This window comes from Bombina bombina, chromosome 3 (genome assembly GCF_027579735.1).
Source record: "Bombina bombina isolate aBomBom1 chromosome 3, aBomBom1.pri, whole genome shotgun sequence".
Classification (NCBI taxonomy): domain Eukaryota; kingdom Metazoa; phylum Chordata; class Amphibia; order Anura; family Bombinatoridae; genus Bombina; species Bombina bombina.
This window is the reverse complement of record NC_069501.1, coordinates 113,021,790-113,039,467: the sequence shown is the minus strand read 5'-3', so window position 1 is coordinate 113,039,467 and position 17,678 is coordinate 113,021,790. Positions and strand designations below refer to the sequence as shown.

Below are 17,678 nucleotides of genomic sequence, written 5' to 3'. Positions count from 1 at the left end.
AGAGATGGAGAACGGACCCTCAGACAAGTGCGAACAGTAGCTTGAATAAAAGCTTGGACATCCGTCAGTTAAGCTAATTTTCAATGAAACAACACAGAAAGAGCCAAAAATCTTACCTTTTATCGAATTAGTAGAGACCCTTATCCAGACCTTCCAGAAAAAAATCCAGAACACAAGGAATCCTTACAGAATGCCAAGAATAGTCTTTCACTAAACAAAAATTTCCGCAACTTATGGTAAATCTCTCTCATAAATGGCGTATGAGCTTGTTCAATCTCCAAGTAGTTAAGCTGAGCGACTGAAGATTTTGATGAAAGAATGGACCTTGTACCAGCAGAGCTAGCAGAAGAGGAAGACACCATGGGGTGGCACTGGAATTCAAAACCAGATCTGCATACCAAGTCCTGCGTGGCCACGCAGTAGCTATGAGGATGGCTGGATACTTTTCCTGAGTCAGGCATGTTACTACCCATGGAAGAAAAACAATTGGAGAAAATATATACACTAGATGGTATTGCTAAGGAGCCATCAAGGCATCCACTAGATCCGCCCAAGGATCTCTCAACCTTGTCCACTCCTGGGATGAAAACTGCTGCAATGATTCCCCACCCAATGCAGGATGTGAGAGCCCTCTTGCACCACTAGAGAACTTAGGTGCCCCTTCATTTCTGTAAGCAACCGTTGTGACCTTGTCCGACTGGAATTGAATGAAAGGAAACACCTTCAATGGAGGCCAAGATAGAAGAGCCTTGAAACCTGCTCTGAGTACCAGAATATTAATGGGGAAGAAGGTCTCCTGAGGGCCCCAAACTAGTCCTTTGCCCTTTCCTTACTGCACCACATCCAGATCTGTGGTAGTAATCTGCCACTCCGGCCTGAGGAAAGACACCCCTCTTGAAAGATGGACCAGGGAAGTCCACCAAGAGAGGGAATTTATAACTCCCTGATCCAACTGAATAGTCTGAGGCAGATCCAAATGGTCTAAATTACACTGTCTCAGCATGCAAAGCTGTAGCTGACGTAGATGGAACCTTGCAAATGGAATTGTGTCCGAGGCCGCCACCATCAACCCTATCACCTCCATGAATTGTGCTACAGAAGGCAGGTGTGAGTAGATTGAAGTCTTTGACAAGCTGAATGTAAATTGAGCTTGGATTGGTCTGTCAGAAAGAGTCATCTTTTCTGAATCTATAATGACTCCCAAAAAAAAAAAAAACTTTCCTGCTGGGAACTAATGAGCTCTTGGGTACATTTACTTCCCAGCCATGTGAGAGAATAAACAGCAGCTTTGTGTAGTTGAGCTAAATGTAAAGAGGGAACTTAAACCAATATATTGTCCAAGTATGGGGTCACTAATACCCTCTGAGCTCTGATTACTGTCAGAAGAGCTCCTAGGACCTTGCTGAAAATATGAGGAGCTGTTGTTAAACCGAATGGCAGGGCTACAAACTGAATGTTTGTCTAGAAAGGCAAACCTTAGAAATCTGTGATTGTCCAAGTGAATTGGGATTTGAAGATGCATCCTTCAGGTCTGTTGTCATAAATTAGTTTGGAACAACCAGAGGCAGAATAGACCTTATAGACTATTTTGAAGGAAGGTACTCACAAGAGCCTGTTTAGAATCTTTAAATCTAAGATGGGTCTGAAAGTTCCTTCTTTTTTCAGAACTACAAACAGATTTGAGTACATTCCCGTCCCTTGCTCTCCTACAGGGACTGAAAAATCACTCCCAGATCTTCCACACGCTGAAGGAAGGCTGACCTTTTCTCTGGCCTTCTGGAGACGAGACAGAATAAAACCTCTCACTAGGAGGACAAGACCTGAAACCTATCCTGTAGTCCTGTGACACTATGTTCAGAACCCCCGAGTCCTGGACAGTGTTGTCCCTGGCATCTCGAAAAAGATTTAATCTGCCCACTACCCAAGAGTCCAGATCGGGGGCCGCCCGCTTCATGCAGACTCATTGTCTCTAGAGGGTTTCTTAGACTGTTTTAACTTGTTCCAAGCCAAGTGGGGCTTCCAAGTAGGTCAGCGGGAAGTCTGATTTTTTTGGTATTGGATGACCTCTAACCTTTGTTTTGGTGAAAGGAACAAAATCTATTGCTGGATTTCCCCTTAGGCCTAGAGTTCAGTGACCGTGGAGATAATAGAATTTAACTCAGAACCAAATAATGTTTTTCCATTGAAGGCCAAAGTCAAAAGCTTGGACATTGTGACCATATCAGCAGACCAGGCCTTTTACCAAAGAGCCGTATGGCACAATACAGCTAATAGTAAAAAGAAAACAGAGGTGCCGCTGCAAGATACTAGCGCGCAGGTGAAAAATCCAAGAAGCACGCCACGGTAGGGGGAGGAGTGGAGCCAGGCAAAGCAATTAGCGGTGGACATCTGCAGACGTATAATGTAGAAAAGTATGCCCGCTACTCACAGCAGTTGAAAAAAATGTCTTTATTGATCCATTAAAACAGGTGACTGTCACAAAAGCACATATGGAGGGGCTCAGCTGTTCTTACGCGTTTCACGCCCTCGGGCATACTTTTCTACACAATACAGCTAATACAGTATTCTTCGCATTGATGCAAATAATCTGAATAACTGCATCACAAATAAAAGCAGTCACCCGCTTCAGATATTGAATACGCTGCTGAAAAGCCTCTAGCGGGGATTCTACAGAGACTAGATCCTTTAAAGAATCAAACCAGAAAGTGGTTACACCTGCCACTGCAGTAATTCAACTGCCAGTTTGAACAACAGGCCACCCCATCAAAAGAGTTTGTTTCAAAGTGCCTGTGAGTACATTAGAGAATTTGTAAATTTGTTACTGTGAGTTCAGTAATGTAGGTGCAAGCACTTTGAAAGGCACTCATGAAAGAGTTTGAAGTTGGCGTGCATGGAGGCATGTCCCCTGGTGTCCTGTAGCCTCTCCAATAAGAATGAATAGAACTTTAATACCGTGTATGTTAATAAACCTCTAGAATGTCTGTTGTGTGTATATGGGCAAGATAACAGACTATTTACATATAGCCGTGAGGTGTTGAATTTGAAAAGCCAAAAGTGGGCTTGGAAAACAGATGAAAAAGTGATTGAAAAATGTATTGTGATAAACGAGAACTTTATAGCCCCATAGGAAAGATTGGGGGGTTCTATCAAGGAGAACCTGTTTGTAAGTGTGCAAATTAGTGAAAAACTTACTATTGTGATTGCGGCGAATCAAAAATTTGCCTTTTCGGCCCGAAAAAGCTGATGCCTATAGTTTGTGATCAAGGCCATTATGTCAGCTTCTAGTGCATTGCAATTTTTCTGGCTACCCAGCAATTATTCTTGGGGAATATAATTCAATTTAATAACCCCTCTTGTACAGGTGAACCAGAAAGGTTATTTATGTTTTTCAACATGAACAATGTTAAATGAACTCTCATGATTTCTTAAGCCTCTATATATGGACTGAAAAACAAGTAGAACATGAACCACTGTCTAGGTGATATCATGGGAGAAGAGGAGTCAAATAATAATGCCTACCTAGGTAGTATGGACCCCCTATTATCATTTGATAATGGTATTTGGTGTAACAAATGAAAGAAAGGTGTCATTGAAAGTTTACCCTCACACACAAAACTAATTCGTATCCAAGTAAACATTACCTTCAGTTTGGTGCCAACACCATCCGTTCCAGATACTAGGATGGGATCTCTAAATCCAGCTGCTTTGAGGTCGAACAGGCCAGCAAACCCACCAAGTTCTGCATTACAACCTATCAGAAAGTAACAATTAGTCCCATGGAAAAAAACAAAACAAATGCAACCAAAAAGTCATTATTTAAATGCTATGGTAAACTCTCCATTTTTTAAAATCAAACCCTGAATGTTGATATTTTAGATGGAGTTTAATTCATCAGTTGTAACGAAGGTGCACTATAACTTGCTTTTTACATTTTTTTAAATTCAAATTTCCTGTGCCCACTTCAAAAGTCAATTTTTCTGTGAGCTGATTGTGGTCCAATCAGTGCTCTCTCTTTTAGGTGCCTTTTGTTATAACTAAAGCGCTGATTAGAGAACTAAAACCTTTAGCTCACAGAAAGAATTTACTTTTGAAGTGGGTGGCGGAGTGCTAGGTATTTGAGTGTCATATCTATATTAAAAAGTAAGTTATAGCGCAACTTTATTACAAATGATGAATGAGTTTATCATCATTTTAAGAGTTATATCAAATAATTTCCCCCAATGTTATCCTCACCTACTATCAATTATATGAAACAGCAACAGTTAAACGTTAAAAACATTTTTTTATATATTTAACTACATTAATCACTGTTTAAATTGATATTGAAACTATCCAAAAATACATCTAGTGAATCCTCCATGATAAAGACATCTCCCAAAGCTGTACTGGTAGATAGACACTCCCCCAAAAACATAAATTAAAAGTTTTCCAATATTTGTTAAGGAACATTATTTTTTTAAAGTAATATTTCAATAATCAATTAAAAATAAAGATGTCCTTTTAATGGTTCCAAAGTCCACTAACAAGCAATCTGCTTCAGCAATTAACAATACATGCATTTAAATTAAGTGACATACTCTTAGAGGTGTTGTAGTCCCCCTCGCCCTGCACACACCATCTAAATGAGGGCATTTCAAAAATGCATGCTCCTGTCCTGTATAAAGCAACCAACCTTTATTGTGTGTATTAGAAAACTGATGTTTACTGCAGTCTTGAAAGCATATGGAACAGAATATTGTTGTTTAATTGTATTATCACAATAATTAACATCTAGACCACTGGTTTTCAAACCTGTCCTCAGGCCTCCCTAAAAGGCCAGGTTTTCAGGATTTCCTTGGATGAGAGCAGGTAAAATAACCACGTTTACTAATCAGCTGATTATTTCACGTGTGCTCCAGTGCAGATTTCCTCAAAATGTGGCCTATTAGGGAGGGCCGAGGATAGGTTTGAAAACCAGTGCTCTAGGACTGACAAAAAAACTAAAAATGTATGCAAATATACCAAGCATTCGAAAAGCTTTTAATCCCGCTCACTCTGATATCCCAGTCTAACGTATAGCCGAGAAGAAAAAAGAAATAAAAAAATAATGAGAGAATTAGGAAAGGACAAAGCAAGGTAAACGAGGTGCATACTAAACGGCTGCCAACTGGAAAAATAAAAAAGCGGGTCTAGTGGACTCTCACCACCATGAAAGAAATTAATCAGAGAAGCATAAACTGTTTTCTTTCATAAGGTGGTGAGAGTCCACGAGCCATCACTCCTGGGATCTAATTCCCAAACTGTGGAGTCCACGAGTAAATGGGTGGGAAAAAAATAAGGGAGGCACCGAGTTACCAACTACTGAAACTGTGGGACTTTCCTGACAAAAGCTATTCCAAAATAAGAGTAAAAAGTGACCAAGTTGCTTCTGTGCAATCTACAAAGTAGAAACTAATCTAGTAAAATAGGCTCTAAAACGAATGGAAGACATTTTCTTGCTTACAAGAAGCCATACTTAATGAAAGCTTTTAACCAAGACGCTAAAGGAATAACGGTAGTCTTTTGACTAATATGTGGACAAATTTAAAGAACCATAAACTTTCAAATTTAAGAGAAAAATCCTAGCCTAATAGAAAATAAGATAAGGAATGTCACAAGAAAAAACAAACAGACACTCTGCTGGTGAAATTGCAAAGGAAACTCTTCTTTTAAACATATGAATGGAAAGTGATGGTTTGTTAAACTCTTAAAACTACTACGTTTCTCAGGAAGAAAAACATCTTCCCATTAGATTACTGTGACTAGATGTAGAACAAAGATCTGAGAGAAGAATATTGAGTCAGTGGTAAAGACCAAATAGGAAGACTGGACATCCAATTTAGGTCTGCATAACCAGTTGTGTATGATCAAGCTGCAGCAATCAGAATGACTGATAAGTGATAGAGCTTGATTCTATGACTGACTGAGTGGAAAAACAGATGAAGGAATTAATAGGTAAGCTAGTTGAAATACCAAATAGCAACAGGAGCCTTTGAAAACTGTGACTAAGTATCCCTAGCTCTGACAAAGAATTTGGAAAGAGAGAGGTTTAAACGAGACCATAAGGTCTAACTGTGAAATATGTTGTAGATTCACCAACTGGTAGAAAATCCCTTGAAGGACAAAACCCTTCCCCCAGATGAAGAAATTGTAAACTGAAGCAATCCACCTCACAAAAGTTCAGTTCTTAAAGGGACACTAAATCAAAATTAAACTTTCATTATTCAGATAGAGCATGCGATTTTAAACAACTTTCTAATTTACTTCCATTAACTAAATGTACAGTCTTTTTATATTTAAACTTTTTGAGTCACCAGCTCCTACTGAGCATGTGCAAGAATAAGTGTGTATGCATTTGTGATTGGCTGATGGCTGTCACATGGTACAGGGGGAGTGGAAAAAGACATAACTTTTAAAATTGTCAGAAAAAAAAAATCTACTACTCATTTGAAGTTCAGACTAAGTGCTATTGCATTGTCTTGTTATCTTGCATTTGTTGTTTATGCAAATCTACAGTGTTGACTGGTCCTTTAATCTTTTTAGCAACAGGAAAGGAGCCTGGTGCATTATATAATTCCATTGCATATAAATACATATACCGGTTCAATGATCCTTAAATTCTCCTAGGTTTACATTCAGGAGTGGAACCATAAAAACAGGCTACCAGAATCCTCCAAATATAAGGGAAGGAGATATTTACTCTGGTATCTGAATTAGTCAGTCTTGCAAAGGCTAAACATTGACCTGGTGAAGACCCCTATAATTATTAATTCAAAACATTTTAAAGAGAAGAAACTTTACACAGTAGAGCTAAATGAGTTACTGTGATTAAAGTAGGGGATTACAGCACTCAAAGAATCACTACTCCTTAATCTAATATATAGATATAAGGCTGAGATATAATGCCAAACCCAGAGAAACACAGACAGATACTGGTCAAATCAAATGCAATTGATTTATTACATATACCAACAGCTAGGAAAGGTCAAATAATTCATATTATTGCAAAATATAAAAAATACCTCTGCAGTGGGTGAATTTACATAGGAATCAATCTGATATTGACAAAACTGTGAACCAGCAGGCAAACATATTATGCATATTGAAAGGGATGCAATCCACAAAAGTATATGTAGACAGAATATAACCAGCCTACTTTAGACTGAAAAAGTCCTTTAAACAGAAAAAGCAGTCCTTAGTGGAAAAACTGCCACCCCCAACAAATGCAAGCTTGAAAGGGTTAAGCCATAGTGATCACAGCAACATGATTCCTGAATGACGTGCAGTTAAGCAAACAGCTGACAACCGAGGTAAAAGCGTCCTCCAATGTCAGCTATATTCATATTCCACAGTTCATTAAATTCTTTCTTAGACTTCCACATCCATAAGTTGTAGGAACTAGTATGCAATAATAGATACAACCTTAGCTAGTTGTTATACAAAAGCAGCATTGTCCAGATATTAAGGCATCTCATAGGGCGTAAGAAAAGTGGACCGGGACTATTACCTCCGATATCCAATCTCACCTATCCAATAACTCTGTTACGTCTCCTTATTCCTTGGGACGCTGGTTGAAGTGGGTAAGATGTAATCGCCTCTGCCAAACCGCTTCCGGACTCGTTATAGGGCAACACCGCTTGTTATTCCGAGTGCCCAAACTTAGATAGAAACATAGATATTGACGGCAGATAAGAGCCATAGGCCCAGCAAGTCTGCCCGACCTTACCTAACAGTATAAACTTATCTAGTTCGTAGGATAGCCCTATGCTTGTCCCATGCATTTTTAAAGTCCCCCACAGTGTTTGTTGCTACTACCTCTTGAAGTTTATTCCATAAATCAATCACTCTTTCTGTAAATAAGTGCTTCCTCAAATTACTCCTGAATCTACTACCCTTTAGCTTGAGCTCATGACCCCTTGTTCTTGAATTTTCCATTTTATGTAAAATACCCACAGCCTCAGTTTTACTAAACCCTTTAATGTACTTGAAAGTTGCTATCATATCACCTCTTTCCCTTCTCTCCTCTAAGCTATACATATTTAGGTCATTGAGCCTATCCTGGTAAGTTTTATTTTTTAGACCATGTACCATTTTGGTAGCCCTCCTTTGCACAGATTCAAGTTTGTTAATATCCTTCTGAAGATATGGCCTCCAGAACTGCACACAATACTCAAGATGAGGCCTAACTAATGATCTATAAAGTGGCATAAGAACCTTACTATTTCTGCTGCAAATACCTCTACCAATACATCCAAGCATTCTGCTAGCCTTACTCGCTGCATTACTACATTGTTTACTAAGTTTTAAATCATCTGAAATAATAATTCCCAAGTCCTGTTCCTCGTCTGTAACAGTCAGTAAAGTGTCATTGAGTCTGTAATTAACATTTGGATTTTTCTTCCCTAAATGCATTATTTTACACTTTGCTGTGTTAAACTTTAGATCCCAGTCGTTTGTCCAATCCTCCAATTGTTGTATATCACTTCTCCTTTTGTCTACCCCCCCTGGAACATCCACTCTGTTGCAAATTTTTGTATCATCTGCAAAGAGACATACTTTCCCCTGTAGCCCTTTGCTGATATCGCAGATAAATATGTTAAACAAAACAGGCCCCAGAACTGACCCCTGAGGAACACCACTAGTAACAGCCCCCTCTGTTGAATGAACTCCATTTACTAAGACACTTTGTTTTCTGTCCTTAAGCCAGCATTCCACCCAGTTCACAATTTTTTAATCTAGACCAAGGAGATATAGTTTGTGAATAAGTTTATTGTGTGGGACGGTGTCAAATGCTTTGCTGAAATCTAGATATGCTACATCAACTGCTCCTCCCTTGTCTAATACTTTTGTTACATAATCAAAGAAGTCAATTAGATTAGTCTGACATGATCTCCCTGAAGTAAAACCATGCTGATTTTGGTCCTCTAAATTGTTTGTCTTTATGTAAGTCATAATTCTTTCTTTTAAGAGGCTTTCCATTAATTTCCCTACTACTGAAGTTAAACTAACTGGCCTGTAGTTGCCAGATTCTTCTCTACTGCCCTTTTTATGAAGATGTATTACATTTGCTATTCTCCAATCATCTGGGACAGCTCCTGTTAATAGTGACTGATTAAACAGATCAGTTAATGGGACAGTTAGCACTGATCAAAGTTCTTTTAAAACCCTTGGATGAATATTATCAGGACCCACTGCCTTTGTAACATTTATTTTTGATAATGCTAACAAAACCTCATCCTCTGTAAAAAGATTACTGTTAAGCTTGTTTCTATTTTGCGTAGCATCCCTTAATGTAGACATTGTATCTTCACAATCTTTAGTGAAAACAGAACAGAAGTAATCATTGAGACAGTCTGCAATCTGCTTATCTCCTTCTATTATTCTACCATCAACTGATTTCAATTTTACTATTCCTACCTTATTTTTTCTTCTTTCACTGATATATCTAAAGAATGTTTTGTCCCCATGTTTTACTGACTGTGCTATCTTCTCTTCTGCATGAGCTTTAACCTTCCTAATTAACTATTTATAAAGTGCTGCTCCTGTTTGAATAACTGTGTATATATATTTATTTTTTTAAATATACACTAAAATGTTAAAATATGTAACACAATATATTTAAAACATTATCACTTAATTATATTTTAAACATTTAAATAGTAGTGCTTTCGTATAAATACATGCATTACCCTCTTAGCATTTAGTTGTTGAACTATACACATAACTATTCATTGGGTTAGGTGTTCAAGTATCTGATGTAGAATGCAGTTGAATAATGAAGAATTTGAAACAACCATGTGAAAGAACGGCAACAAACTTGCATATTCCTCTATATGAAACTAACTGAAACTATAAACTCAGATTTAATTTAAGGATCATTGAACCTGTATATGTATTTACATGCAATGGAATTATATAGTGAACTAGGCTCCATTCATGTTGCTAAAAAGATTATGGTAGCATGGAAATGACCTAGTTGGAGATATGGAGACTTTAAAAGGTTCACTTCATGCAGATTAGAAACACTCTTGAAAAAGTTCAGCCGTTACTGAATGAAACGTGCGTAGAGTTTTGAATCCAAGTCCCTTAGAGGCTGCCATACCTGGCATCTGTACAGGGACGCCGAGCGGAGGGAACGTTTGAAGCATTAAATAGAAAATTTCTGTTTGTGTCTCATCAAACTGAGATTTAACCCCACAAGCGGAATCGGATCACTGCAATAACAAATAGACCCAGGAACGGGATCGGAGGTGCGGTGTGAATGCTGTGGGGGATACCAGACGGCAGCTAAACCTTTAAATTGAAGGTTTTGAGCCACACTTTTGGAGGCTATATCTATCTATTTAAGGGAATTTAAGTGCAAACTGCAACAACAAAAAAATTTCATTGGGACATTGACCCCCTTTCTTTGAATATTTTGGAAGTCAAGAGGTACAAAAGGTACTGTGTACAAAGTTCAGTGTTAAAGTTACAAGGGTATCATTTTAATAAGAAGCTTATTATATATTACATATGCAGCTGAGCTATTTTATACTATTTATATACACTGTTTAATCAACTTTGTAAAAGTGTTTATATGTTTATATTTTAAATAGTATTTATTTTACATAAGAATATTTACCATATAAGTTTCTACAGAGACAATAATAGGTAGCAGCGCTTGGTGTTAATAGCTTTTAGTTTTAGTTCAGTTCTGGAATGTAAAATGCAGAAAGAGTACAGTACTCAATACAAGTTAAATTTAAGTGACTTCCTTCATTGGTAAGGAAACTAGAGGTTGCCTTTCGAAGATCAAAATATATCACAGCAGTGACATTATCTGACAAAAAAACAAAAAACATGTCTCTGAGAAAAAGCCAAGTCTGAGAACCAAGAAGATTGTACAAAGATATTTATTGGTAACCTCGCCTCCAGAGGAAACCAACTCCCTGCACTCTCCTAAACTCCCAGACTGCACTCTAACTATAGAGACTGACATCAGTAGAAATAGGAAATGTTTTACAGTGGGGTCCCAAAGGAGAACTAAGAAAATAGAATGTAATCTCTGCAGTATGGAATTAGCAAGTCAAATTGATAAGACAGATATAAAGAAAATATCTGATGGTGAAAAGATTCACCCAAAATGTCCATACATAGAGCAACTAATGGAAGAATGAACAAGCTGTTTGAACTTGGATCTGCATTGATCCAAAAGAGAAAGTGGCATTGTACAGTCTACAAAGACTCTCAGAAATAAAACTCATAATTGACTAGAAAGAACTTTCTGAAAAACATAATTTATGCTTACCTGATAAATTTATTTCTCTTGTAGTGTATCCAGTCCACGGATCATCCATTACTTATGGGATATTCTCCTTCCCAACAGGAAGTTGCAAGAGGATCACCCAAGCAGAGCTGCTATATAGCTCCTCCCCTCACATGTCATATCCAGTCATTCGACCGAAACAAGACAAGAAAGGAGAAACCATAGGGTGCAGTGGTGACTGTAGTTTAAAGGGACAGTCTACACCAGAACGTTTATTGCTTTAAAAGATAGATAATCCCTTTATTACCCATTTCCCAGTTTTGCATAACCAACACAGTTATAATAATATACTTTTAACCTCTGTGATTATCTTGTATCTAAGCCTCTGCAAACTGACCCTTTTTTCAGTTCTTTTGACAGACTTGCAGTCTAGCCAATCAGTGCCTGCTCACAGATTACTTCACGTGCACGAGCACAGTGTTATCTATATGAAATATGTGAACTAACACCCTCTAGTGGTGAAAAACTGTTAAAATGCAATCTGAAAGAGGTGGGCTTCAAGGTCTAAGAAACTAGCATATTAACCTCCTAGGTTGAGCTTTCAACTAAGAATACCAAGAGAACAAAGCAAAATTGGTGCTAAAAGTAAATTGGAAAATTGTTTAAAATTACATGCTCCATCTGAATCATGAAAGTTTATTTTGGCCTAGACTGTCCCTTTAATTAAAATTTAGACCTGCCTTAAAAGGACAGGGCGGGCCGTGGACTGGATACACTACAAGAGAAATAAATTTATCAGGTAAGCATAAATTATGTTTTCTCTTGTTAAGTGTATCCAGTCCACGGATCATCCATTACTTATGGGATACCAATACCAAAGCTAAAGTACACGGATGATGGGAGGGACAAGGCAGGTACTTAAACGGAAGTGACCACTGCCTGTAAAAAAAAACCCTTTCTCCCAAAAATAGCCTCCGAAGAAGCAAAGTATCAAATTTGTTAAATTTGAAAAAGTATGAGGCGCAGACCAAGACTCAGTCTCGTAAATCTGTTCAACAGAAGCCTCCTTCTAAAAAGGCCCAAGTGAAAACCACAGCTCTAGTAGAATGAGCTGTAATCCCTTCAGAAGGTTGCTGTCCAGCAGTCTCATAAGCTAAATGAATTATGCTTTTAAACCAAAAAAAACAGAGAGGTTGCTGAAGTCTTTTGACCTCTCCTCTGTCCAGAATAGACAACAAACAAGGTGAATGTTTGATGAAAATCTGTAGTAGCTTGTAAGTAAAACTTTAAAGCACGAGTCACGTCCAAATTGTGTAATAGACTTTCCTTCTTTGAAGAAGGATTAGGATACAAGAACGGAACAACAATCTCTTGAGTGATATTCTTGTTAGATACCACCTTAGGTAAAAACCCAGGTTGGTACGCAGGACTACCTTATCCGTACAGAGGACCAGATAAGGAGAATCACATTGTAACGCAGATAACTCGGAGACTCTACGAGCCGAGGAAATAGCTACCAAGAAGGAACTTTCCAAGATAAAAGTTTGATATCTATGGAATGAAAAGGTTCAAACGGAACTCCTTGAAGAACCTTAAGAACCAGGTTTAAGCTCCATGGCGGAGCAACAGTTTTAAACACAGGCTTGGTTCTAACCAAAGCCTGACCAAAAGCCTGAACGTCTAGAATACCTGCCAGACGCTTGAGCAAAAGAATAGACAGTAGAAATCTGTCCTTTTAAGGAACTAGCTGACAACCCTTTCTCAAAATCATCTTGGAGAAAAGATAATATTCTGGGAATCCAGACTTTACTCCATGAGTAACCCTTGGATTCATAACAATAAGATATTTACACCATATCTATGTTAAATTTTCCTAGAGACAGGTTTTCATGCCTGTATTAAGGTATCAATGACTGACTCGGAGAAGCCATGCTTTGATAACATCAAACGTTCAGTCTCCAGGCAGTCCAACTCAGATTAGCTATATTTAGATGGATGAAAGGACCCTGAGGTAGAGGGTCCTGTCTCAGAAGCAGACACAGTGGTGGAAAGGATGAGATGTCCACCAGATCTGCATACCAGGTCCTGTGTGGCCACGCAGGCGCTGTCAAAAAACGCCAAGCACTCTCCTGCTTGATCTTGTGCAAATACCTCCGGAGGGAATTCCCACTCCCCCGGATGAGAAGTCTGACGACTTAGAAAATCCGTCTCCCAGTTCTCAACACCTGGGATATGTATAGCTGATAGACAAGAGTGAATCTCTGTCCAGTGAATTATTTTAAGACTTCTAACATCGCTAGGGAACTTTGTTCCCCCTTGATGAATGATGAAAGCCACAGTCGTGATATTGTCCGACTGAAATATGATGTACCTCAGAGTTGCTAACTGAGGCCAAGTCTGAAGAGCATGGAATATCGCTCCCAGTTCCAGAATATTCATTAGGAGGGTCTCCTCCTGACACCACTATCCCTGAGCCTTCAGAGAGTTCCAGACTGTATCCCAACCTAAAAGGCTGGCATCTGTTGTAACAATAGTCCCATCTGACCTGCGGAAGGTCATACCCTTGGGCAGATGGACCCGAGATAGTCACCAGAGAAGAGAATCTCTGATCTCTTGGTCCAGATTTAACAGGAGAACAAATCCGTGTAATCCCCGTTCCTCTGACTGAGCATGCATAGTTGCAGTGGTCTGAAATGTAGGCGTGCAAACGATACTATGTCCCTTGCCGCTACCATTAAGCCAATTACATTCATGTACTGAGCCACCAAAGGGCGCGGATGGAATGAAGAACACGGCAGAAATTTAGAAACTTTGACAACCTGGACTCCGTCAGGTAAATTTTCATTGCTATAAAATCTATCAGAATCCCTAGGAGGGAAACCCTTGAGATTGGGGATAGAGAACTCTTTCCTTGTTCACTTTCTACCCATGCGATCTCAGAAATGCCACTACTACGTCCGTATGAGACTTGGCAACTTGGATGTTTGACGCCTGTATCAGGATGTCGTCTAAATAAGGGGCCATTTTTATGCCCCGCGGCCTAAGGACCGCCAAAGCGACCCCAGAACCTCCATAAAGATTCTTGGGACTGTAGTTAACCCAAAGGAAAGAGCTACAAACTGGTAATGCCTGTCTAGAAAGGCAAACATGAAAAACGATGGTGATCTTTATGCATCGTAATGTGAGGATAAGCATCCTTCAAATCCATTGTAGTCCTCTATTGACTCTCCTGGATCATAGTTAAGATGGTATGAATAGTTTCCAACTTAAATGATGGAATTCTAAGGAATTTGTCTAAGATCTTTAGATCCAAAATAGATCTGAAGGTTCCCTCTCCTTGGGAACCACAAACAGATTTGAGTAAAAATTCTATCCCTGTTCCTACCCTGGAACTGGATGATACTCGTACACAGTGTAAGAATGCCTCTTTCTTTATTCGGTTTGCAGATAATTGTGAAAGGTGAAATCTCCCCTTTTTTTGGGGGGAAAAGCTTTGAAATCCAGAAGATATCTCTGGGATATAATTTCCAATGACTCAGATAGGGAATGGGGGGGAGACTGGACAAGAAGGGGTTAATAAGCACTCATTCCTATACTAAATGGTAAATAAGTTGAACCATTCAACTAATACTTGGAAAGTTAATTAAGTTAAAACTTATTTTTATTAAACCACTAAAAGAGAGTGTAAAAAGAATAAACACTCTCACCGATACCAAAATAACTCCACACTCACACTAAACACTCACACTATTAATTATTATGCTGCAATATACCCAGACACTGAAACACAGATTTAACCACCCCCCTGTATTCCTGGCCAGTAACAGGATACGCTGGCTTCAGGTGACAGGGATGGTTTATATACTGAGTGACATGTCCCTTGCAGTTGTTAAATTTAGCGTGAGTGTCAAAAAATAGAAAATATAAAAACACTATGCTTAACTAAGCATACTATTGTGCTCCGCACAAACGCGTTTCGGCCGAGTGGCGGCCTTTCTCAATGTGCTAACTTCGAATTGACAAGACGAGTGTCTCATTGTAGGTGCCTTATATACGTATCTGCAATTTCATTTACCCAATCGCAGCGTGCATATTAAGTACGCCCATCTCCAAGCCAATCACACGCTGTTTACTATTCGCGTGTCATGGATTGAGAGTCATTATGCGATTGGTCACTCATGAAATCCTTTTAGCCAATCCCTAATGACCTTCAGTTCTCTACGGTCAGTGTAAGGAATGGATGTTACGATAGCTGTGGATAAGGTCACTCTGAGTAGTGCAATTCTATGTGCACCCAGAGATTGTAGTTCCAAGTGCCAATTATGTTTAAAAGACCAAAGCGTCAGTGTTGTATTTTATGAACACACCTAACTTTAATATCAGACTGTTATTTCCATGGACATTATTGAATAATGAAATGCTAAGGGACATTTGTCTATACAAAGGGTTAAATGCACACTGACCTACAGTTCCAGTTCAGAGGTGACAAGACAAGTGGAAACGAGTTGGAAATCTGATGAATCACTGCATGTAAACAATAGATCAGAAGGATACCACAGGATTCACTAAGACATTTTACAACCCTTACAAACATTTTAGCATTTCAGCACAGGTGGTGTCATAAACTATAAGGCCCTGATTTTATCTCTTTCACCAATAGCCTAAGGAAGTGACTTCTACCCCCATTCATATAATGATGTCATATGGTCTCTCACTGAAGAATTTATAGATGAGTGTGGGCTGGGCTATGTCAGAGAATGAATGACTATATAAGTTAGTTGCCATTGTAGGCTAGGGTAAGCTCTCTCTTCTCACTCACCTCTCCCCTTCCATCTCTCTCTCTCTCCCCTTTTCCACCTTCCCTTTCCTTCCCTTACATTAGTTAACAACGTGTTTCTATGTAAATACTTATTTTCTGTATAATAAAATATATAATTTCTTAAAGCAGCGTCCTGATTTCCTAAGATAAAGGTAATATTAGTGAGGAAATATGGCACCCCATACGGGACGTGGATAAATCACTAATTCCACGTTGAACTACAGCTGAATTTGCTAAACTGGAGTACTGGAGCTGCAAGAATTCCTTGTGAATAGAGGCCGAACCGGACGTATCTGTGTGGGAAGTGTGCAGATCTACAAAACACTGTGTAAAGAGAAAGCTGCAAGTACTGTAAGTATATGTTTCTTTGTGTTTATGATATGTCTCTGTATGCTACAGAAAAGTAAATGTATTAATTGTTTCTTGCTGAATTAAGTTTACTAAAATCTGAAAACAAGAGAGTAACTAGACATCTCTGAGGGTAAAGTGTAATAGGCATAGCACAGTTTTACATGCAGCTCAAAAGAAGATCCCTCTAGGTCTAGATTTTAGGCTAATAATGCAAAAGGTTTGTTGATGTTAGATGCGTACTTGTGAGTGTGTACATCTGTATTGTGTATAGTGTGTTGTGTGATCAGTGTGTACATCTGTACTGTGTATAGAGTGTTGTGTGATCATTGTGTACATCTATACTGTGTATAGTGTGTTGTGTGATCAGTGTGTACATCTGTATTGTGTATAGTGTGTTGTGTGAATCTGGTGTGTGTGTTGTTAGTAAGAATGGAACTGGTTGAGAAATACATTAAGAAATATGCCTCTGTCACATTTATTACATGTGCAGAAGATCCATTGACACGTCACTTTTATAATGTAATTAAACAATGTGAAAAGCACAATAATGAACTAAGTAGAAAACTGTTTCAGAAAGACATTGAAAAAAGAGAGCTAAGTAATTTACTAAGTATGTTTCTAAGAATAAAAGAGATTGCTGAACAGAAAGATTTGGAATGGAAGGCAGAAAGAACTGATATCATAGAACAGCTAGATAAACTTGGTCAATCTCTTATGGCTGTTGCTAGTCACTCTGAAAAGAGATGTGAGTGTGATACACTGAGTGAAGAGATAGACAAACTTACTAAACTGAATGCTGAGCTACAAGAGAGGCTTAATGAATGTGAAGTGAGGTGTGGCATGGGAGAACAATTAGTAACATGTATGGAAGAAAAGGAAATGCAGAGAGAGAATGTTATTGCATCACTTAAGGCAGATTTATGGGAGTCTGAATCACAGCTTTTAAATAAGGAACAATGTATCTTGTCTCTTAAAGCACAGGGGATACAAGACAAATGCAACTGTTACAGGAGTAGTCTAGCACATGTGTGTCCTTTAGAAGTAGATGGTAATGAAAGTCAAACTATAGAACTAGATGGACAAACCCCTAACATTCCTGACAGTTCTTTGTTAACTTTAAACCAGGTCCCCTCTACTCTAACTCCTCAAATAGAATGCAGACAAAGTAACCCCCAATTACAGACTAAAGTAAATAATCACAGTAACTCTGCCCCCCTTACAATACAAGACCGTAATAATTTAAAA

General features: G+C 38.6%; 1 protein-coding gene across 1 annotated transcript in view; it reads right to left on the bottom strand.

Annotated features, from left to right (window-relative positions):
• Positions 1 to 17,678, bottom strand: part of GART (phosphoribosylglycinamide formyltransferase, phosphoribosylglycinamide synthetase, phosphoribosylaminoimidazole synthetase) — a 360,923-nt gene that overhangs the window by 173,599 nt on the left and 169,646 nt on the right. Inside the window, exon 13 of the mRNA XM_053705959.1 lies at positions 3,642 to 3,751. Coding sequence (XP_053561934.1) covers positions 3,642 to 3,751 — 110 coding nt within the window. The remainder of the gene's footprint in view (positions 1 to 3,641; positions 3,752 to 17,678) is intronic.